Source organism: Strix aluco, chromosome 19, assembly GCF_031877795.1.
Source record: "Strix aluco isolate bStrAlu1 chromosome 19, bStrAlu1.hap1, whole genome shotgun sequence".
NCBI classification, from domain to species: domain Eukaryota; kingdom Metazoa; phylum Chordata; class Aves; order Strigiformes; family Strigidae; genus Strix; species Strix aluco.
In genome coordinates, this window is record NC_133949.1 from 10,593,417 (window position 1) to 10,616,832 (window position 23,416).

A 23,416-nucleotide genomic window follows, 5' to 3' on the forward strand; every position below is an offset into this window, starting at 1 on the left:
GCCGCTGGAGGGAGCCCGGCCCCGCGTCCCGAGCGGGCCCCCTGCCGCCGCAGCCCCCCGGGGGTACCGGGACTCGGCGGCGTATTGTGTCCCGTTCCGCCCCCCTTCTCCTCCCCGCCCCTCGGAGCCCCGCGTCCCCCGGGCACATGGCGGCGCGGCGGCCGCATGTGACCGCCGTCACCTGACCAACATGGCCGGGGCCCGCGCCGCCCCCGCCGCCGCCCGCCGCGGCTGAGCCCGCCGCCGCCGCCAGGTAACGCGGGGCCGCGGGCCGGGCGCTGCGGGACCCCCCCACCCCATCCCCGGGGTGGGGGTGAGGGCCCCTGGGATGAATCTCGGGCCTGTGGGGCTCAGCCCGGCTCTGCTCCTCCCCTCCTCCCCGGTGGGGCCCGGGGCTGGCGCGCGGTGCCGGGGGCTGCCTCTCCGGCCGTGGCCCCTGGCTTGGTGCTGCGGACGTGCTCCTTGCCGATGGGCGGCCTTTCGGGTCACCCCCCGGGGGTTGGCAGTGCCACAGGGCTGCGGAGGTGTCATCCTGCCCACCCCCCCCCCCCCGCCCCGTACTCGGCCCTGGGATTGCAGAGGTCCTGTCCCGTCCCCTTCCTCAGCACCGGGGTTGCAGATGACCCATCGTGTACCCCCACCAGCTGCAGAGGTGCCATCATGTCCCCCCCCACCGGCCCCAGAGCTGTGGAGGTGGCATCATGTCCCCCGCACCAGCCCTGGGCCTGCAGAGGTCCCATCATGTCCCCTTCCCCAGCATGGGGGGGTCTGGAGATCTCATCTTCTCCCCCTCTAGCTGTGGAGGTGCCATTGTGTCCCCTGTCACCAGCCCTTGGCCTGCAGAGGTCCTGTTGCGTCCCCTTCCCCAGCACTTGGGCTGTGCAGGTCCCATCAAGTCCCCCCACTGGTCCCATCATGTCCCCCTCCCTGGCCCTGGGGTTGTGGAGGTCCCACTGTATCCCCCTGTCTGGCTGCAGAGGTCCCATCCTGTCCCCCCCAGCCAGGGCTGGTCCCTTCTCACATACACCCCCCCCGCCCAGATACAGCATCTTTTGACTAAGCTCCTAAAACCAGCTTTTTTTCACGGGGGTGGTAATGGGGAAGTGAGACTTGCTGCCTGGCGCCTGCTCAGTGGGGAAGCTGGGGCGCCCGTGGGGAGGGCAGGGACGGTGCCGTGCTCCTCCGCTCACTCCCAGCCTCTCCGGGCTGTCTTTCTTCCAGGAGAAGCCAATATGGACGGCTTCCTCCAGAGTGTGGAGAAGGACCTGAACATCGACCGCCGGCAGCTGGCCGCCGCTGCTGAGAGAACCCACGTTACCGCCTTCGTCCCGGTGAAATGGCTGGCGAGCCTCAAAGAGCGCCGGGTGCTGCCCGGGCTGTGCCCGCGGCCGGAGGGGCTGAGCGACGTGGAGGTGAGGACGTTCCTGCAGCACTCCGTGCAGAAGCTGCCTGCGGGCTGGACCCGGGTGGAAATCCACGGGCTGCGGAAGGATCGGTTGGCGTACCCGCTGCGGGTGCAGCCCCCCGCCTCCGACCAGCGTAACGGCAACCCGGAGACCCTGCACGGCTTCATGCAGAGCGTCGCCTCGCAGAATTACCGAAACCTGTGGTGCCGGGCTCACTGCCTCTACGTCCGGCCGTACCGGCACGCTGACACGCCGCCCACCGTGCCAGCCCTGGATGCACTGCGGGTTGCCCTGCAGAAGGCTTATGGTTGCCCCGTCCTTCAGGTGGGCAAGAGCGTGCCCGGTGCTTCTCCCGCCAAGGAGAGCGTGACGGCTGCCAAGGGGGGGCCCTCCTGCCCCAACGTCCTGCAGGCTGAAGCTCTGCTCGAGTCAGCCAACATGCTGTACATCATCTACCCTTACGTGCAGTATTGTTTGCACGACATCGTGACTTTCAGCCCGGCCAAGCTCACCAACAGCCACGCCAAAATCCTCTTCCTCCTCTTCCATGTGCTGCAGGCCATGAAGGCTTGTCACCAGGTGGGTCTGGCTTGTGGTGCCTTTTCCCTTCGGGATGTGGCTGTGGATGAGAAGCTGTGCAGCCGCCTCCGCGTGAACTTTAGAGAGTACGAGGGACCGAAGAAGGAGGAAGCGAATCTGGAGGCTGGTCTGGAACAAATGAGCGAGCAAAGCAGCGCTGGCGTGCGAGGGCAGGAGATGAGGTGCACCGCCTGCCAGAAGGACCTCCGGGACCTGGTGTTACAGTGGGTACATGGGCAGGTCAGCAACTTTGACTACCTTATGCGTCTGAACAGCTTGGCTGGGAGGAGAATGGGAGACCCCAATTATCACCCGGTTCTTCCATGGGTGGTGGACTTCACTACCAAAAACGGCAAGTTCAGGGACTTAAGGAAATCCAAGTTCCGTCTCAATAAGGGAGACAAGCAGCTGGACTTCACCTATGAGATGACCAAGCAGGCATTTGTTGCTGGTGGGTCAAGTGGGGAGCAGCTCCATGTCCCCCATCACATCTCCGATGTCCTTTCGGATATCACCTACTACGTGTACACGGCTCGGAGGACACCCAAGGCAGTGCTGTGCTGCCACGTGAGGTCCCAGTGGGAGCCCAATGAGTATCCAGCCAGCATGGAACGTATGCAGAGCTGGACCCCGGATGAGTGCATCCCAGAGTTCTATACAGACCCCTCCATCTTCCGATCCATCCATCCGGACATGCCCGATCTGGACGTGCCATCTTGGTGTAGCTCCTACGAGGAGTTCATCGAAGTCCACCGCATGCTGCTTGAGAGCCGGGAAGTCTCTCAGGACCTCCACCACTGGATTGATCTCACTTTTGGGTACAAGCTGCTGGGGAAAGATGCTGTCAAGGAGAAGAATGTCTGCCTCCACCTAGTAGACAACCACACGCATCTGACTACTTATGGGGTTGTGCAGCTTTTTGACCAGCCGCATCCCAGGCGCATGGTGGGACCTGCCTACACGCCTGCTGAAGCTCCAGCCATTGCCCGGCCTCTTCTCCAGAACATCCGGGAGACTGTGTTTTTGGAGGATTTCCAAGGCCAGGTGACGGATGTGGTTAATGGGCTGGTCCTGGAGGCGACTCCCAGTGAAACCACCTGGTCTGGGGAGAAACCCATCGCTGGTGAGGATGATTTAGAGCAAGGCACAGAAGCCCTAGATTCAATTTCTGCTACCAGTAGAGCTGCTGATCAGCCCTGTGCCACTGTGCCTTCAGCACAGCCCTCCACCCTCCCTGCTTATGCCACCGAAGGCAAAACCTCAGGTGTCCGACCGCTCCGTCGGAGCAAGGCAGGCGCTGTGGATCAGGTTGACATGAAGATCACGCTTCCTGAAGGCTTCAATCCGCTCCAGGCCCTGGAAGAACTGGAAAAATTGGACAATTTCTTGGTTAAAGGCTTAAGCAGTGAGATGCAGCTGACGGAGCAGCTGTGGGAAGAGCCACCCCTGGGTCTCTCGGACCTCTTCCAGAGGGACATGCAAGCTTTGGGCATTCTGGTAGCTGAGATTATATTTGCACCAAGGATTCGTCCTTCGAAACCTGACGCATCCTTGTTGGAGCGGTTCCTGGTGGTGCGTAATCTGTGTCGCTACCATCCCAAGGAGATCCCGGCCCCGCTCCAGCACGTGCTGCACGTCCTGCTGCAGCTGAGCGTGCCGGTGGAGAAGCTTCTGAAGACCAGGCTGGGCAAGGGCATGGTGCAGTTGTTTGAATACAAACCTGTCTCCCAGGGCCTCCCCCCGCCCTGTCCCACACAGCTCCTCAGCCCCTTCAGCTCTATTGTCCCCTTCCCCACATACTTCCCAGCCCTGCACAAATTCATTTTCACCTATCAGGCAAAGAAGATAGAGGATGAAGGTCAGGGCCGGGAACTTGTTTTCCAGCTGTGGCAGCAGGTGGAGGGGATCCTTTCTGAAATCACTCCTGAAGGCTTGGAGATTCTTCTGCCCTTCATATTATCTCTTATGTCGGAGGAGAACACCGCTGTCTACGCAGCGTGGTATCTCTTTGAACCTATAGCTAAATCCCTGGGTCCGAAGAATGCCAATAAATACTTGCTCAAGCCATTGATCGGAGCATATGAGACCCCCTGCTACCGCCACGGCAGGTTCTACCTCTACACAGACTGCTTTGTCGCCCAGCTGATAGTGCGCCTGGGGCTGCAGTCCTTCCTCCTGAACCTCCTTCCCCACATCCTGCAGATTCTCGTTGGCATCGAGAGCTCGCGGGAGGAGAGCAAATCCCTCCTCGGCACAGCTGAGGATGATGAGAGTGGAGGGGAAAGCCCGGTGTCATGTGTGTTTGGGGAGGAGATCAAAATGGACGTGGAGCACAGCTCCGCTGCACTCGACCTCCTTGACTACACCTCTGGTGTCAGCTTCCATGACCAAGCCTACCTGCCCGAGAGCGAGGATTTCCAGAGTGGCCTCTATGTCGGGGAGTCCCTGCAGCCCCAGGAGCAGGAATCGCTCAGCCTTGGGCGGCTGAGTGACAAGAGCAGCGCCAGCGAGGTGTCCCTGGGAGAGGACAGACCTGCGGACGGGGACTCCCAGAAGGACAAGAGCAGCTTGAAGTCGATGGACAGCAGCCAGGACCTGAAACAGAGCGAGGACTCGGAGGAGGAGGAAGAGGAGCATGATGAAGAGGAGCACGATGATGCCACGGTTGATGCAGAGTTGACGGTGGCTGTGGATGCTGGTGCCTCTGTGGATGTCACCCTGGCTGATGACAGCAGCGAGCCAGAGGACGGAGAGGGAGAGGAGCTGCCAGATCACTCCGACGACAAAGAGCAGACAATACTCCTGGGTAAGACCCTGCCAACGTTGAGCCTTTCTGCTGTGTGTGGCAAACACCCAGTAAGGCAGTGAATGGGAAGAAGTGGGTCCAGATTTGGGGGTGTTTATGGTCCCAGCTTGGGGACAGCGATGAAACCAGTGTAAGAGGCCAGGTCTCCGCTGCAGCGTGTGGATCTGAGAGCCAGGGAGCTGCCTGCGGGGCAGGCAGGGTCTGGGCAGGAGCTGGGTGATAGCTAATCTGCGCTCTGCCAGGCTCTGTCCTTGCGACTGTTTTTGTTTTGCAGACACAGCCTGTAAGATGGTGAGGTGGCTCTCAGCCAAGCTGGGCCCTACCGTCACATCCCGCTTCATCGCCAGGAACCTGCTCCGTCTGCTCACGTCCTGCTACGTCGGTAATGTCTGCTCCTCGGACCCCAGGGGCCCGGGGTGGGCTCTGCCCCAAAACAGTCTGCTGGGTGCCTGGTGGCTTGGGTGTAGCCTGCTGCTTCAGCTCATGGTGTTGTCTCTGGGCAGGCCCTACCAGGCAGCAGTTTGTACCAAGCAGCGATGAGAACAGTCCCCTGAGTACAGGAAATATCTACCAAAAACGGCCAGTGCTGGGAGATCAGGTGTCCAAGCCAGTGCTGGCCTGTCTGGTGCATGTGGCGTACCTGTACGGAGAGCCTGTCCTCACCTACCAGTACCTGCCCTACATCAGCTACCTGGTTAGTGTTGCCTTTTCTCCTCTTCTCACGCGTGTTGGGGGCGAGAGCTGTGTCCAGGCACAGAAGGAGGATGCACAGAAAACAGTCCAGCCTCACCAGGAGCCTCCTGCCTAAAAATGTGTGCTCGGTTGAGCTCCATCTGGGCCAGTGTGGGCTGAGCAGCGCCGGCTGCATTGGCTGAGAAGGGCTGTGCTGATGCAGCCAGAAGAGGCACTTTCACCCCCTGCCGTAAGCCCCGGATCGCTCGCACGGCTGCGTTCGTGGGCTTTGCTCTTTAGCGAGCCTCAGCCACCGTGGATCTGCATCCTCCTTCCCCATTCCTGCCGGGGGCTTTCCCTCTCAGACCCGTTGCTGGCACACGTGAAGCCAGAGAAAAAGGTTTTCTTCTGCTTTGCTGGGCGAGAGCTGGCACAGGGATTGTGATAACGGGCAGGCGGAGCAGCCTGGGCTGCTCTGGGATTGCTGGAGCAAGTGTTTTTAGAGGTCTGTATGGGTAGATAGGGGGTGAGCTGGGGAGAGGCTAAAGGTTTTTCAACTGTATAAAAAATACTGGCAGGAGAAACTTTTCAGCTTGAAATTCGTAGCTGAATAGCAAGAAGAAAATGTGTGTAATGTGGCTGGTTGAAAAAACAGTTTTTCATCAAAAAAAATGTTTTTGAATGTTTTAAACAGGCTTATTTTTCATATTGCTCCCTTTCTAGTGGTTATAAACACTTTGGTTATGGATTCTTGTTTAAATGGAAAACTTCAATAGCTTTTTGGTAATTTAAACGTAGAGGAAAAGAGGCCACAGCTGTTCATTTAAAGAAAACAAAAAGGCATTGTCAGTTTTTCCAGTGTTGAAGGGGAGATTTTTCAGGGGAAAAAATCCCATTTTTCAGCAAAATCATTCCCCACCCAGTTGCAATCACAGCTCCAGCTGTTCTGCTTTGCTTTACTAAACTTATTGCTTGGGGGTGCTGGGGGGATTAATCCCCCTGTGAACAGCATTTGGCAACCTGATATTAAAGCGATGAAACTTGCAGGTCACAAATAGGATAAAGTAAATCCTTCTTGCAGGATTTGGCAGAGTGGATATTTTGTGAGAGGAAGAGCCTCTGTGATGAGCTGGAAGATGGCAGGTGTACAAGAAATATAGCGGAAACTGGGAATTGTCTGTGGTTTTTGTTATTGGCTCTCTTTTCTTGGGTGTTTGATTTGTCTAGGAGTTAGGAAATAGGATAATCTAGAAAGAAATCTTTTACTGTTGCTGCTGATGTTGTTAACTCTTTGGCATTGCTGTAACCAGCATTGGTACGTTGTCAGCAAAAGGGGATGTGCTCTTCTGCCTCATGAAATTATTAGCAGCTGGATTTCTAGAAGTCAGCGGCAGGTTTGCCCATAATTTGTGCTTGGATATTTCGTGCAAGGACTGTTCCTCTGCAGTCTGTGCAGCCAGGCTCAACACAGCATGGGATGAAGACAATGATTCTTGCTTTAAGTCACCTGTATGTAATAGGTTTCCCCTCTTCCTGTGCTCTGGGGTGTCTGGGCTAGTCTGGGGTTGTCTCTCTCCCCTCTGAGTTTCCCAGCCATGGGAGCATCCTGCAGGGAGATTCCCTCCAGAGGATGCCTGTGAGCTTGGGGATGTTTTAGGCCCTTGTCTCCGGGCTCATCTCTTGTGCTGATGTCTGTCTGTCAGTTTTCAGGCTCATCCCTTGAGTGCAAGACATGAGTTGCTGTTGAGACTCAGTGCTCAGGTTCCTCTTCCAGGGGCTGTGCCCAGCACTACCGTGCTGGTGTTTGAGGCTGAGCTCGGGTGATCCTGGGATCACCCTTGATGTGTCCAGCTGGTGGCCCTGGCACTGAAGGATTCCTTTTGCAGGTTGCGCCCAGTGGCGGGTCCGGTGGCGGCCGGCTGAACAGTCGGAAGGAGGCAGGGCTCCTGGCTGCTGTGACGCTGACTCAGAAGATCGTGGTGTGTCTCTCGGACACCACGCTGATGGACATTCTCCCCAAGATCAGCCAGGAGGTGCTGCTCCCAGTGCTGGGCTTCCTCACTTCGCCAGCTGTCGGGTAAGCGCTTCAGCCAGCATCGGCACAACTCAAAATCAGGGATTTGGGAATGGTTCTGTGAGGGCCTTAACGCTCCTGGGGTTGTGGGGCTGCTCCTGCCCTGATGTGCACCTCCTCGCACTGGTGCCCAGCATGCGCGTGGAGCTTGTGCTGCTCAAGACCTTCTGATAACCCAGACAAGGCAGGAAGCATGAAGCAGAGGAGGGGAAGAAGGGGTATGTGGAGTGCAAGCTGGTAATGGATGTCCTCTTCAGTTTCCCCAGTGGTGCCCAGGCCCGTATTGTCCTGTGCGTTAAGACAATCAGCCTGATTGCCTTGATCTGCCTGCGGATTGGGCAGGAGATGGTGCAGCAGCATTTGAGTGACACAGTGAGAAACTTCTTTGGAGCATTCTCACTGCTGCAGGAGCTGCAAGACCAGGTCAGTGATGTCCTGCCATCCCCCAGCACCCAGCTGCAGGAATGTGGTGGGCAAACCTGCATACACCAGTACTGGTGTCAGCAGCATCCAGCCCAGGCTGTGTTTGTGTAATTAATTATGTGGTGAGAGCATCTGAACTTGGGTATCTTCCTGTTGTGCAGGGGTTGACCGTGGAGTCACTGAGCAGCTGTGAGGTGCCAGTGATGGAAGTGCCCCTTTCAGATGGGAAGCTGCTGGCCCTGGATCCGGCCGTGCTGCTGGAGTTACAGAAGGTGTTTAACCCTGAGATGGCCTATGTCACCTACATCCCCTTCTCCTGCTTGCTAGGTACGGCTTGGCCACCGTCTCCTAGGATTTGTGAGAGCTCCGTGCTCTGCGCGGATGTGCTGGACCTGAACTCAGGAGAAGTCAGAGGGCTGCTGGGGGAAACCCACAGCTTCTGCACTGCGGCTTGGTCTGCTTGTGGGGTCGGGAGCCCACCGGCCTTTAGGCTGCTTTGGCTGGGAGCCAAAGTACTTTGTGGCTCGCTCGTGGAGGACACCGTGTTCACAGCCCTGTGCTGACCCTTGTTCTGTTGTTGATGGTGGGGGGTGCTGATGGGGAAATTCCTTCCCTTGAAGCCCCATTCTCTCTCTCTTCAGGTGATGTTATCCGGTCGGTTGTGCCCAACCACTTGCTGGTTGAGAAGCTGGCCAGCCTCCACCTGGAGAACGTGAACCCCAAGAGTCTGCAGGTCGTTAGCCTGGAGCAAACAGCCAGTGCAGTGGGCTCAGACCAAGAGACGCGAGGGACCGAGCCCTTCTCTAGCCACCACGAGGACAGTCACTCTGGTACTTTTGGGAGCGTGCTGGTAGGAAACCGCATCCAGGTCCCTGTGGACACACAGCGCGAGTGTCTTGGCTTACTTCGCCTCAGTGCTGGCACTGATGGTTTTATTCCCAGCTCATCCAGCGAGGAGAATACCCTGAAGCACGACCTTCCTCGCAGCACCCACATGCTGTGTGGGAACTGGCTGGCCTACTGGCAGTATGAGATTGGGGTGAGCCAACACGACCCCCGCTTCCACTTCCACCAGATCAAGCTGCAGAGTTTCTCAGGGCATTCAGGGGCCATCAAGTGCGTGGCACCGCTCAGCAGCGAGGACTTCTTTCTTAGTGGCAGCAAGGACAAAACTGTCCGCCTGTGGCCCTTGTACAACTACGGGGATGGCACCAGCGAGGTGCCACCGCGCTTCACGTACGCTGAGCACAAGAAGTCGGTTTTCTACGTGAGCCAGCTGGAGGCCTCGCAGCACGTGGTGAGCTGTGATGGGACCGTGCACATCTGGGACCAGTTCACAGGTGAGAAGGGAAAGGGTGAGGGCTGGCTGGAGTGAACTGGTCCTGTCCTTAAAGACAGAGGGGCCATGCTGAGCTTTGATGGCTCCTGTTAAAAACCTGCACAGAACTGGAGGTTTGATGTGTACCTCCTCAGTACATCTACTGATGTAACCTCTCCATCATGTTTTTACAGGCAAATTGCTCCGGACTTTTGATGAATTAGACAGCAAAGTCCCCATCACAGCTGTGACCACCATGCCACCTCCCTATCACAGCATCTCTGTGGCCAGCGCAGACTCAGTGCTGCGGTTCATCGATCACAGGAAGCCAGGACTACAGGTAGGGCGTCTGCGAGCCACCTTCCTCCATCTGTGTGCTTAGCCCAAAGCCAGCTGTGGTGCCTCCGTGAAAGCCAGATGGGCCTTGTCCCCTAAATACCTGGATCCCGTAGGTCTTTGGCCCCGCAGTAGCTGGACTGTCTCTCTCTTGCAGCACGAGTTTCGCCTGGCCAGTGGGGTGAGCGCTGGGCTCATCCGCTGCTTGGCTGTCAGTCCTAACGGGCGCAGCGTTATGGCTGGCTTCTCCTCTGGCTTCATTGTGCTGTTGGACACCAGGACAGGACTCATCATGCGGGGGTGGCCTGCCCATGAGGGAGACATCCTGCAGATCAAGGTGAAAGGTCCAGCTGGGATCTGGGATCAGGGTGGGGGGCTGCTCTGTGAGCCCTGTCGATCCCCTGACGTTGTGCGGAGCATCCTTCTGGCACGTGCTGCTTGGCAGGGCCTGTCTGCTCCATCCTCTGGGCGTTCCTCCAGCCCTTGCTCTGTCCCCAAGCTCTCCTGCCCCGTGGTTAGTGCTGCAGGTGGCTGTTCGTGGTCCAGGCTGTGCTGAACAGTCCCAGGTGCCAGTCCCTGCCAAGCAGCTCTGCCACAGGGGCAGGGGTGAGACACATCCCCCATGAAGAAGCAAGCGTGTTGCTTTCTTCACAGGGTTCTCAGTCCCCCTGGAAGAGCATTGCTCTAATGAATAACTCTTGTCCATATTTACCCACCCTCAGGGAGCAGCGCTGGGGCTCCAGTGTCCTCGACCCAAATGCAGGTTAAACAAAGTTTAGCTGCGTGGGTTGTTTACCCTCTCACTAGCTCTGCTAATAAGCAGCTCCAGGCTTCTCCTACCCTCAGCAGTGTTTTCTACCGTGAGAGAGCCTCCCAATTCCTTTCCCTGAGAAGGAAAATAAACTGGCAGGTGGTTTGGTGGAGGGGGAGACCACATGATAATCTCTTTACCCACTGCAGTAGTAACAGATGATAAATTAGTTGTGCTATCAGGGTGTTGTTGAGAAGAGACACAGTCCCTTTCTTGGAGGATAGCTCTCGAGGAGGTTGCCAACTACCAGAGAGTCCTGTAGCTTCCAGCATTCACCCGGATGCCTTGTTAATGGTGCTCAGTACTATCAGCTGCTTGGAAATGCCTGGGACTTCCCAAGGGATTGCACTGGGACTGTTGGATTATTGGCAGCTACCTGCTAATCTCATTTGCAGGATGAGATTGGGAGTTTTTACTGCAGCAGTGTTGGTTCACTGGCCTTTCCTCTCCTGCAGGCTGCAGAGGGCAACGTGCTAATCAGTTCATCTTCGGATCATTCCCTGACTGTCTGGAAGGAACTGGAGCAGAAACCTTTGCACCACTACAAATCTGCATCTGAACCCATCCACGCATTTGACCTCTACGGCAACGAAGTGGTCACTGGCACTGTGGCCAACAAGATTGGCGTCTACTCCATGCTGGAGTCCTCAGCCCTGCCCATCAGCACGACCAAGCTGAGCTCGGAGAATTTTCGGGGTACGCTGACTAGCCTGGCGGTGCTGCCCACGAAATGCCATCTCCTGCTGGGCTCGGACAACGGCATCATACGCCTTCTGGCGTAGTGACCCCCAGCCCGGGAGCCTGCGGCTGTCCCACAGTGCTGGTGGCAGAGCTGAAAGCCAGTGGTGTCGCTTACAGAGGAGGCAGAGTTAGATGTTTCTGATCAGAGGATGCAGGGGGGCAGGTGTACTTGTTAGTGAGTACTTGGTGAAGCATCTCTAACCTCTTTCTGTATCTTCAAAAAGAAAAAAAGCCATAACTGAGAAACCTCCACTGCTGCTGGGAGAAATACTGGGCGTTGTAGGTCACTGTCACCCCTGCAGAGAGGCCTGGAGCTTTCCATACCATGTGTGCCTGATCCCCAGGGGACTGTGAGCTGCCCTCCAGAGTAATATGGACCACAGGTATCCCCCCCACTTCAGTTAAGGGGTAAGAGGTCCCCCTTGACAAGAACACAAAAGTGTAGCTACTGCCATCTGCACTTACCCTTCACTTCCACTCCTGAACCACTGAACAGTCTTACTAGGATTAGCATAAGCGGGGCCTGGGAACTGCCACCTTCGGAGCTGGGTGATGCCGGGCATCTCCTCCTCTGGTGGTCTGCGTTCAGAGCCCCGAGGATGTACTCTAGTAACTTTAGGTTCTGCCAGCTGAGTTAGAGCCTGTATGGGAGGAGGAGAGGTTAACTAGAGCACTTGTGCTGCCTTACTGGCTCCAGAGCACAGGCTGGAATGGAAGTCAGCCAAGGCACAGACCCAACCGCTCCGCCAGTTCATTTAGGAATGGGCTGCTGCGGAGGGACAGTTTGGGATGGGAATGTGACCCTCTAGGGAGGCCAGAACTAGACGCTTCCATGAGGATTTTGGCTTCTGGAGCAGTAAGCTAGGGATGGCCCGTTGTTGGTTCCTGCCCCGGCAGCGCTGCATCCTGTGGTTATCTCAGGGGTGAGGGATGCCCTGTGTGCCATGCGCTGGCAGCGTTTCTCTAGAAATCCTCCTTCTAATCCTCTCCTTTGTGCTGGTCAGACTCCTGGGGAAGACGGGACAGCCAAAAGGTGCTGGGTTTGGTCCACTCCTGCCCTTGTAGGGTGAGCCAGGAGGTGTGATCCCGCATGGTCTCCTGACCTTCCCTCTGGGTCAGCGTTGCCTGTTCCCACCCCAAAGGCGAGGAGAGAGCTCTTTGACCCAGCAGTAGGAGCAGTTGCCTCACTTCTGTTGCAGCCCTTTTCCCATCCATCCTTCAGACTAGTCAGAGCCAGTATCAGGGGAACGGGAAGCTCTTATCTTGGGCAGAGGAGGAGCCTGCTGTGGGTCATTCTGGGAGGGGAAAGGGCTTTCATCCAGCTGCCGGTTCATCTGAGCCCCCTGCAGTTGGGAAGGCTGCCCTCCGCTCCCAGGGAGGGTGGGGAGGTGAGCAGTTGGCCCTTGCTATCCTTCCCTACCCAAGGGGAGCTCTCAGTCCCGTGTTGCCTATTAACCATTTGCAATAGATGTAAATATTTACTTCTAATAAACTCTTTGAAAGAGATGCAGAGACGGCCGCGCGGGGAAGCTCTGTGCTGGAGGGGCCCGGGCGCGGTGTGGGGCTGGGTGTGCTGCCTGCGGCTCTCCTGCTCTGGCAGCCAAAGCTAAAACTCTGTGTTCAGGCACCTCTTGTGTTCCTGGGTGAGCTGGAGGAGGGATGCTGGGAAATGCCCTGGCTGTACGGTAGGACTCTGCTGCACAGGGAATTGGATCTGCTTTCCAGGGGGAAGCAGCTCCCCATCTTGCAGCAGCTTGTCCCAACGTGTCATACGAGGAGCGGCTGAGGGAACTGGGGGGGTTTAGTCTGGAGAAGAGGAGGCTGAGGGGAGACCTCCTGGCCCTCTACAACTCCCTGAAAGGAGGTTGCAGAGAACTGGGGATGAGCCTCTTTAACCAAGTAATAAGTGATAGGACAAGAGGGAATGGCCTCAAGTTGTGCCAGGGAAGGTTTAGACTGGATATTAGGAAGTATTTCTTTCCAGAAGGGGTTGTTGGGCATTGGAATGGGCTGTCCAGGGAGGTGGTGGAGTCCCCATCCCTGGAGGTGTTCAAGAGGCGGGTTGACATAGCACTTAGGGATATGGTGTAGTTGGGATCTGTCAGTGCTGGGTTAACGGTTGGACTAGATGATCTTCAAGTCCCTTCCAACCTAGATGATTCTGTGAACGTAGTTTCTGGTTGCAGAGCTTGGACCTGTCTCCTTTCCACTCCTTCCTTTCATCTGGGGTGAGTTTGAGAACCAGGAGCTGCTGCAAGGAATGGATGACTGCAAGATCTGCAACCCTGTTAGCGTTCCCCATTAGCGTTCCCCACTGCTCCTTAGTGACTCCTCTGGCGCCGAGGACATGGACAGAGCCAGGAAGGATCACCATTGCTTCTTCATACGGCACGAAACTGCCCAGGATGGGACTCCTGGAGTTCTGCCCGTCCCCGAGACTCTTCCTCCGTGCCACAGCAGTGCGGGCGTGCCATGGAGCCTGGCACCAGGGCCAAGTCCCCCGGCAGAGCTCTGGTGTGTGCTGTGCCCCCGGGGAGGTACCAGCTGCTCTTGGCTCAGCTCAGCCTGAGCATCGCCGCCTCCTGCTCGGGTACGCGGCCACGGGGCCTTGGGCACCAGCCATCTGTTAATACCTCGCTCTTGCTGCAGCAGAAGCAGCTGGGACACAGGGAGTAAATATCTGGGGTTTTCCGCAGAGAAAATTCCAAAACCAGAGAGAGCCCTGTGGCAATAAATACCAAGCCCTGCATTTTCACTAAAGGTTATGAGTAAAGGAGCACATTCCCAGCACAGGGAAAGCGGAACCACTACTAGGGACAACTGACTTCACACGTTACTTCTGCTGATGGGAGTTTTGGAGCTGGTAAACTCAGTGTTAACATTGTCCTGAGGGTGTCAGCACCGCAAAGTGTCTCCCCATCTCCAAATGCACCACAAATTCACTCTTGCCGCCCAAACAAATGTTTAACCGGATGCTGTAGGTCAATATTTGCCTGCCAAATTCTCAAACAGGGGGTGGTGCCGAAGGTCGCTGGCAGCGGGTAGGAGAGGTGGGCTGGACAAGAGACTGTGTGTGCCCCATGCAGAGCTATCGGCCGGGCTAAAGCAGGTGCCAGCTCCAACGTGGACACGAACAACTTCAGGTAAAGGGCAAAGGAACGAGGATTTGACAGTAAATGGGGGCTCCTCCAACAAGCAATACTGTCTCTCCGGGAGAGGGGGGTGAATTTGGCAGAGGGTTAAAGGATGGGCACCATCAGGGAGAAAAGGGGCATTCGGGGTTATATGTGGCTGCAGGATTTGGTGTGAGGGAGGAGGGGGAACGAAATGGCCTCAAGATTTGCTTCTTCCACTTGGCAACTGGGGTTGCAGCCCAGCAGTTTCAGGTCGAAGCAGAGACTGCTCGGAGAGCGGAAAGCAGCCCCAGGAATTAAGTGTATGGCGGCTGTGCTGAGGACCGGGCTTTGGCATGGAGGCTTTATGCTAAGAATTTCAGTTTGAACGGGAAAAGCAGCTGGGTGAAGCAGTGGCCAGGCAATGGGTGGGGTTTTATCCATGGCCCTGGAAGCCCTGCTCTGACTGTCCCCTACAGGAATCGGAGTGCGGGGGTGGGAGAGGCTGGATTTGCCAGCAAAGGGGGAAGGCGAGTGCTGGGAAGGGGAGGACTCTATTCCAGGACATATTGCTGAGAAACCGCTCTGATATTGCATTTTCTACCTGCAAAATCCCTCCCAGACAGCACTGGCTGAGTGCCTGCAGCCCCTCCAAGGCAGGTTAGTATCCCTTCTCCCAAGAGCCGGGGGCATGGCTGAGGATGCCGTGCCTGTACCTTGGTGGTTTGCACAGGAAAGGAGCAGAGGCTCTTGTCTTCTGCCAGAGGCACAGCGTGTGCAGGACTGATTAGGGAAATACCATTTGCAGTCCAGAGGAATGAGTGTGATGGGGTCAGAAATGCAGGATCCAAGCAGGAGAGTGTCTTGTAGGAGCCTGGCTGTGGTTACAGCTCTGCTCTGGTGCAGGTCCCCGTTCCTCTCTGATTTCGCTGCCTTGGCGTTGGACCCAGGAGTCCTGTGTTGTTTCTTTGCAGCATTGTTCATCTCCCTATTGCTTTCTGCAAGCTCCTGCGCCAACCTGTTTGGCCAGGTTGATAATTTTCTCCCTGTAGACCTGAATAGGCTCAGCTTGCTGCTGTCAGGCAGCTGGAAATAACTTTTCTCTCTCGGCTGGTCCTTCTGTTCCAGAAATATGGTGTTCCTCTGGGGTCTGTTGCTGCTCTGCCTGTCTGCTCTGCACAGTCACCTAAGGGTAAGTTGTTTCACTCCAGCAATGGCAGGGGCTGCTGTGGTGTGAGCACAGCCCTCCCCCCAGCCAGCAAAGGGAAAGGGAGCGAGGTGCCTCTCCTGCACCAGAGCATGGGGCAAACACCACCCGATGCTTCTGCGTGAGAAGCCCTGGAAGTGGGGGACACTGCTTCTCTGCTATGGGGCTCACCTGTGCCCCAGTGCAGCAAGGTTTCGAATCTTTTTCCTGGCTAATATAGCTGTGGCTATTCTCATTATCCAAGTGGATTTCTGTAGAAAATCTCTGGAAACTTGGCTTCAACTGTATTTAGTGGCCCTGACCCTCAGGGGTTAACAGGAGGTTGTTTAATAACAGCTTTTTTTTTTTTTTTCCTCCCATTTTAAATCTGGATCCCCGTCAGATCTGAGATTGCAAAACCGCATTGCTCAGTTTCTAGAGAATACATTATTTTCTACCCTTCTGACCTGGTCCCTTTCTAAACAAATCCAGCATTGGCAGTCACTTCCACCTCCCCACAGTGGACCCCACCGCCTCTGGGTCTGCATCCTAAAGCCCTGCCCGTGCTGTAGCCACGCGAGGACAACTATAGCCAGGCTAGTGCCAGTCTCCAACCTGGCCCCATGGGAATGCGTTAGGAGTGGGGGCAGAGAAGTCTGACTCTGGAAATTCAGAGAAAATTATCTGGAACTCAACTTTGTTTCTTTGTTTTGTTTTGGTTTTTTCCCTACAGTTTTCTTTAGCACATGCCATCGAGCAAAAGCATCTCCTCTTAGATAAAGATGGGGAGCTGAAGGTAAGTAATGACTTGTTCCACCCAAGGGGACTGAGGTTATGCTGTGGCATTTGCAATGGTTTTCCAGTTTGTCCTGAGACAGGATGAGTCCAGGACAGTGAGAAAGTCCAAGTCCATCTTTGCACAGGCTTCCCTCCCCACCTCACCCCCCGCTGCTGCCAACGCTCTGCTCCTTCGTGTTGGCAGCGCCAGCCGCAGTAACTGCGCAGTGCTGGTGTGTACAGGGACTGGCAGGTGGATTATTTAATCTGATTGGTAAGGGAAGATGAGGAGAACAACTAGCTATGAGAGTGACAGGGAGAAAGACCCGTAGCTGATGCTACCCATCAAGCCTGGCTCTGAGAGCGCAGCGCTCCCGCAGTAGAGGAATGTCATCCGGATGCCGGTGGGAACAGAGAGATCTGAGGGAAAAAGCATGTGTTTAAGACCGTGCAAATGTGAGGACAGTAGCAGCAGTGCTATAGGCTAAAGCTCAGAAAACTGGAAAATGAAGAATTTGGAGAGAAAAGGGATGGAAAAGAACAGACAAGTCAAGAACAGACAGATGCCTGGAGGAGGATTTGAGCCAAAACGGATCAAGGCTGTGACAGCAGTCGAGGGTGCTGACCGATGCACGAGGCAGATCAGCAGTCCTAAAATATGTGAGAGGAGGTGGTGAAATCAAGGTTGAGGATGATGGATCTGTAAAAGGTGAAGGTGCAGGACATGTGCTGAGCAGGTGGTGGTGCCTGCCCTCTCTTGGGCTCGTGTGCCTGGGGCAGGTCCTGAGAGCAAGTGGAGGAGGAACCACTGCAGGAGCCTCACTCAGTCCATTTTCCCAGGATACAAGACTTTCTGTTTTCCATACCCACTGAGGTGCTTTTAACCTCAAAGTTAAAAGGCAAACTGAAGCAAATACACCACGAGAGAAGCTGGAGAGTTTTCTCAACCCGTTTAGGTGTGCAGTAAAGCCCACGAGGGACGGGATTGCTGTGCTCCTGCTTTCCCAACTTTATCCTTGTTTCTCCCCAGGATGTGAAAAGTGCTGGAGTTGCACAGTCTGCTCTGCTGGGAGCCATCCCAACCCTGCCAAACACAGAGCTCGTGGACTTTACCTACGACAGCTTCCAGGAGATTGATGAACCCATGTTACCTTTCATCACCACCCCGCCAGGCACGAGGAACGACTGGAACTCAGAGGATGAAGCCATAGCTGGGGCTGTGGGCTGTCATGAACAGCAACCAGCTGGGGAAACTGCCTCTTCTGAAGAGGAAGGAGAGGCTGAAGATGAAAGCTGTGAGATGACTTGGAAGAAGAGCAAGAGGCTAGCAGATGGCTTGATGAGATTCAGCATCGATCTCCTGAGAGAGGTCCAGCTGGAGTCCAACAGAACCAATGTGATCCTGTCACCCCTCAGCATCGCCCTCGCCTTGTCTCACCTGGCACTGGGTAACGTCTTAGTTACAAAAGCACCGGTTCCTGCCCTTCCCTGTACCCCCTCCTAGAGGCACCAGGAACCAATGCGTAAAATGCGAAGATTAAATACACTTACTCTTACTCCTGCAGCTTCAATTAGGTGCTATTACAATTGAATCTTCCCTCTGTGGCCCATGCCGAGGCTCCTACTCTCAGGTTTCTCCCACCTCTTGTGTAAGGCGCAGTCTGTTTCTAACAGGAGGCAGGTAGAGTAACGTCCCTGTTTTTCACTACATGGGCCTGAACTAATGGGAATTTGACTTTGATTTTTAGGAGCAGCAGATCAGACAGAGAAGCATTTGCTGGAGGCGATGCACCTGGAGTCAGTGCCGTGTCTCCACCACATGTTGGGCACCTTTCACAGAAGGCTCACAGGATCGACCCTCAGCCTTGCATCACGTCTGTACCTGCAGAAAGGTGAGAGCTGGCACAGGGGTGTCTGTACCGGTGTGCGATAAAACTCTTGGTGACAGAGTGATGGAAGCATGCTGCCATAGCAGGAGATGTCTCTGCTTCCCTGAGCACTCCTGGGGAGTGTCATGCTACCAGCTGAGCTACTGAGCAAATTTTTTCAAGGTCTGATGACTTCATGTGGAATTCTTCCCCTTTGCCAGGATTTGAGGTGAAAGAGAAGTTTCTGGAGGATTCAGAGAAATTCTACAGGACAAAGCCCATGACTCTGTCTGGGATGTGTGAGGATGACCTCGTGGCTATAAACAACTGGGTAAAGGAAGCAACTAATGGGCAAATACCCACCTTCCTACAGCAGCTCCCTGAAAACACAGTGATGCTCTTGCTCAATGCAATCCACTTCCATGGTGAGCTCCACAGGCCTTACTTTTCAAGCCTGATCATCCAGAGGAATAGTTCAAAATCTACTAGTTTTCCACCACCACTGTAGCTGAATGGCATCTCCTCTCCTTGCTTCCTGCTAGTCAATCTGCTTGTTCTTTTCTTGTACCTCTGCTCTTCCTCTTGCTTAGATTTCTTTACAGTAATGATTCCCAACTACTTCATATGTGCTAAAAATGTTACTTGACAGCAGAGCCAGGATGCAGCAGGTGGAACCTGCAGCATTTTTGCCTTGTGGTTCAGGATCCCAGACAGTGCTACATCACTGCTCAGCTTAACCAGGTCACATGCAACTCACTACACACCAACCACAGAGCTCAGAGGCAGCTTCTGCAGATTTCTTTCTGACTACAGCACAGTGGTCAGGCACATCCTCCTCTTAATTCCCTGAGGGTTGTTCAGGGAAGTGCAGACTAAACATTTGTGGGGTAAATCTGCAAATGCGTTAGCTTGGTTTTGGAGCACTGTTTCACTCTAGGCAGCACAAAGGCAATACTCTTCATTTTTCAAAGCACAAACATCCATTACTTTATCTTCATAGCCTTCAGTAATCTCCCACGCTGAGGCATGAGGATTAATCCTTGTTCTTTTTGTTATTCCATAGGCCCTCTCTGGAAGATAAGAGCTTCACGCTGTTAGGGCCCTTCCAGCCTTGGTACTGACTTCTCTTTGTTGTATTTCTACTTGCCTGCTCACTATCTGCCTTGTTGGAGAGCTCATGATAGGAAGAGTGTCAGCTAGGCAGTTTCTGTTTTCCTACCCAAATTTAACTTTATTGAATTCTAAACTTTTATTTTCATAGGGTTTTGGAGGAATAAGTTTGATGTTAGCTTCACTGGGCCAGATGTATTCCACCTTGACAATGAGTTCGTGGTCCCAGTAGAGATGATGAAAGCCCAGAAGTACTCCCTGAGCTGGTTTACACTGGAGTCCCAGGACATTCAGGTAGGGCTCTATTAGGAGCACTACAAGTTTTGCTTGGAATTTCCTCTTGCTATTGTATTTCACTGACTGCAACTATTCTCTCCAAAAAAACCCAAACGTCTTTCAACAGGCATGGCACACAAAAATTTAATAAGCATCCTTTGTCCGTGCTTCTAGCAAGAATGTTGAATCTTCACTCTCAATCTCTAGGAACAACGACAAAGAGATATTACCACTAAATGGGAATTAATGGAGATTGAAATCCCTGAGTTAAAGATAAATGAGGAAATATGGAAAGGAATTCCCTCAGACAGTGTACTGTTGGAGCCCTTCAGAATACAGCTACTGCCAGAATGGGTACAGTGTTTGTGCACATGGGCTTCCACCCCACCATGTGTTCACTAAAAATCTGATGCTGTTATTCCAACAAACTTTCTTCCCTGAAGAAATCAGATACCTCCTTCCCACCAGGCTGTTTTTGTCTGGTAGCTATACTGGCTCTGTAGACCAATTAGAAAAAGACTAAATTAAAAGCATCACTTTCTGGACTTCCCTTCCTCTTCCATAAATTCTTCTGGTTGGTTTTGTTTCCAGGTGGCCAAGTTTCCCTTTAAGAGTAACATGAGTTTTGTGGTCATTGTACCAAACCAGTATACTTGGAATACCTCTCACGTGCTGGAGAACTTCCCTTACAAACAACTGTGCAAGCTTTTCCCCAGAGAGGTACCCACCACAGTGAAGATCCCCAAAATAAAACTGAACTACCAGCTGGAACTCAACAAGGTTCTCAGTCAAATGGGTAAGGCCTCTAACAGGATTTTCACAGAGTAAGTGAAGCTGATCAATCTATATAGCATCTGTTCTCTGACACTAAAAACTGCCATCCTTGTTTCTAAAGCTGTGCCTCACAGCTTGCTCCAGATAACGTCCAAACTCTTTCAGCTCTTATTCCTCTCCTCCTCCTTACTCTTTGCTTGCCTAGCACCAAATGTTTTGCTCCAACAAGATTATACTACAGAGAAGGCAGCATTCACAGTTCCTCACAATCTTTACGAGTTCTTCCTATTCCCCCATTTGCAGCCAAGACCAACTTCCTCCTGTGTGTCAACCTTTATGTTAAATGGCAAAGGAAGAGATAGTGTCCAGGACACAGAAATTGCCAACAGAGAGAATGCAGATCTCAAAACCTGGAACTGAGAGCTCACTGAAATAAAACACTAAGCACTGCATTTCCAGATGAGAATAAATTGAGTTCACTTTGTTTTGCAGAATTGCTTAAACAAATAATCTCTGTAAAAGTGTTTCCAGCCCAGCAAGAAAGAGCCTTCAGACTTGCTGCTGCTTTTTAAGGAAGGCTTTAAGTTCTTACACTACTGTCCTAAAACAGGTGGACAAAGCTTGTGAAAACTGTTCTGGTTTTGGCACCCTCAGCCCTTCATACAGAGAGGGGGACTGGGGAACCTGGCTGGACCACAACTTTTGTTTCTGTTGCCTGCCAGTTCTCCAGTCCTCCATGGTGGACAACACATGTAGCAACACATTGTTTTCTTCGGGCTGCTTTGAGAAAAATCAGAGCTGGTGGCACCAACTGGGAAATGTTAACTTAGTCTCACTTCTCTGTAGGCCTCCAGGAGCTGTTCACAAGCCCAAATCTCCAGAAGATCACAGATGAGCCTCTCTTCGTATCCAGTATACAGCATCAATCTACCCTGGAGCTTAAAGAAGATGGGGTGGAAGCATCTGGTGCTACCAGCATTGCGATTTCACGCTCAGTCTCTGCCTTCAGCCTTGACCGGCCCTTTGTCTTCATTATCTTTGAAGATGAAACAGGCATCCCACTTTTTATAGGCAGTGTCCAGAACCCTAACCCCAATGCTGCTCCCCAGATAAAAGACCCACGGAACTCACGTGAAGCAACAGATGTCAATGAGTACCCCATGCCCAAATAAGAGAGGAGCAGAGCCTAAGTGTTCTGGGACTGCTGCCTGACCCTTTGGACCAGCTAAGAGAGGCCTTCTGTCCTTGGAGGCCTCCCTCTGAGGCCACAGGAGGCAATCTCTTGCAGTTTTCCTTTACAGATCCCTAGAGACCAGTCCTGGGATAGCCTATTCCAGCCTTGACGAGCTTCTCCAGGCTGGAGTTCCCCTCTGTTGAACCTGAAAAGCTTGCTCTGCCTGGATTTCCCTTCCAGGGCTCTCAGTTCTGGAGGGGAGACTTCCTTGTCCCCAGACTCTATCAGAGTCTTTATTAAGCTCTTATTAGAGTCCCCTGTAGCCTGGAATCATCATTAGCATCTGGCAGCTTGAACAACAGCCAGAGATATTAATATGGCTCTTCCTTCCGCAGTTCCTGTGAACATGTCTCCCTTGAAGTGTTCCTCTGAAAACCATCTGTACCCACCTAGAAAATGACCTCTAGATAACTGGACTAGTAACCATCTTTAGGATGCATCAGATTATTTCCAGGCAGAGGCTCTTTTCAAAGATTCCCCTTTCCCACACCTAGGCTATTGGGATCTGATGGGGGAGGGTCTGCAGTGGGAAACCCCTTTGGATCCTTATCTCCAGCCCTTTTCCTGGGAAACTCTAGGTTCTTGCATAACGCTAGATTTTTTGAGACATATTTTATAAAGTGTTTTTTAGTAATTTTTATGTTGGCAGAATAATAAAGAGTAAAGCAGAATATATTTGCTTAAGGTGTTGCCTTGAAAGACCCAGCAGAGAAAGGAAAAAGGCACGCAACTTGAATGATTGCAAAGATTGGGAGGAAAAAAGTCTGGGTGTGAGAGATGGAAAGGTAAGAAGGGCTCTTTGCAAAGGATCAGCTTTTTGCTGCACCTCACCACAGAGGACAACAGGGGCTGGGAGGTGAAATGGCTAATCTGTAAAGACTGTCCAAGGACTGAGTCCAATCAGCTTTGGGCATCTCACCTGCAGAAGGTGCAGGGCACACTCACTGGCTCAGAGCTGGCTTTGCGAAACGGGCAGAATTCCTTGAATTAGGGCATGAGCTTAGTGGCAGAGGGACAGGAGGGTATTTTGCCTGTGAGCAGCAATGCAGTGGTAAGTAGGGAGGTGACAGTCCTTAACCTTTCTCTTGGGCAAAACCTGACCACCGCTGGCACCTACTAGGAGATTGAAAGGTGCTGATCTGGCATCTGCTATCTGCTGGGATACTCCTGGCTCCACAGCACAATGCTGTTGATGGTTGGGAGAGCTTCCAGGGGAAGGAGGGGCAGGTTTTGACACTTGTAGCTGAATGTCGCTGCTTTTGCCCTGTTCTGGCAAGAAGCAATGTCCCGTTACAGCTTCGCTTTTGTCCGAGATGGGCACAGCTCCCTGGATCCTTGTTCTGATACAGCAGTGCCTGTCTGAAATGAGCTACCATGAAAGATTCTTGGGAACCCCTCCACCCAAGCGAGCCATCCTACCACTTAAAAATATTAGCCTAACTCGCCGTAGCCTGCCATGCTGCAGCTATTTCTGTACAAAACAACTGCTGTCCGTAGTAGATTTTGCTTCCGACCTCCCTCAGCTTCTGGTAAAAAAGGATGGTACTCTGTTTTTGTGAAATAGCAGTTACAGAGCACAAGGGCCATCCTTCTGGCAGTGTTTTCCTCACTTGGGAAGACTGCCTTCCCTCAAAGGAAGGAGCAGAATGCTTCTGGGAGCCTCCGTCCCTGAATAGTCTGCACCATCTGCTGGAATAAGAGAAGGACTGACTCACTAACCATGAATTTCAGGGATGCAGGAGACTTTGGGGAATAAAAAGTCCTGGCTCAAACCTGCAATTACACATTTCTTGCAGTCTAAAAGGGGAAGAACAGCTAAAGATAATGTCTACCCCTCTAACCAATGCAGTGACACGTACCCTTCAAAAAGAGGGTGTAATTACAGGGCCATATAATTTTAACAAGTAAACCC

The 23,416-nt window shown here is 53.5% G+C and overlaps 2 protein-coding genes across 6 annotated transcripts; both read left to right on the forward strand.

Moving 5' to 3' along the window:
• The first annotated feature begins 681 nt into the window (after nucleotides 1-681).
• WDR81 (WD repeat domain 81) lies at nucleotides 682-12,676 on the forward strand. Its single transcript, XM_074845292.1, has 10 exons — nucleotides 682-4,791; nucleotides 5,066-5,173; nucleotides 5,295-5,485; nucleotides 7,350-7,540; nucleotides 7,795-7,960; nucleotides 8,122-8,287; nucleotides 8,602-9,300; nucleotides 9,473-9,618; nucleotides 9,772-9,951; nucleotides 10,881-12,676. The coding sequence occupies exons 1-10, from the start codon at nucleotides 702-704 to the stop codon at nucleotides 11,205-11,207; spliced, it is 6,264 nt and encodes a 2,087-aa protein (XP_074701393.1). The 5' UTR covers nucleotides 682-701; the 3' UTR covers nucleotides 11,208-12,676.
• On the forward strand, nucleotides 11,066-22,175 carry SERPINF2 (serpin family F member 2). Of its 5 annotated transcripts, XM_074845299.1 has the most exons (10): nucleotides 13,476-14,309; nucleotides 14,902-14,939; nucleotides 15,408-15,471; nucleotides 16,199-16,261; nucleotides 17,273-17,690; nucleotides 17,991-18,134; nucleotides 18,332-18,535; nucleotides 19,372-19,514; nucleotides 20,088-20,292; nucleotides 21,117-22,175. In XM_074845299.1, the coding sequence occupies exons 3-10, from the start codon at nucleotides 15,412-15,414 to the stop codon at nucleotides 21,440-21,442; spliced, it is 1,563 nt and encodes a 520-aa protein (XP_074701400.1). In that variant the 5' UTR covers nucleotides 13,476-14,309; nucleotides 14,902-14,939; nucleotides 15,408-15,411; the 3' UTR covers nucleotides 21,443-22,175. The 5 variants fall into 5 exon arrangements, with proteins under 5 accessions (XP_074701401.1, XP_074701400.1, XP_074701398.1 ...); XM_074845300.1 differs by lacking the exons at nucleotides 13,476-14,309; nucleotides 14,902-14,939 and adding an exon at nucleotides 11,066-11,121; XM_074845297.1 differs by lacking the exon at nucleotides 14,902-14,939.
• Nucleotides 22,176-23,416: the final 1,241 nt, after the last annotated feature.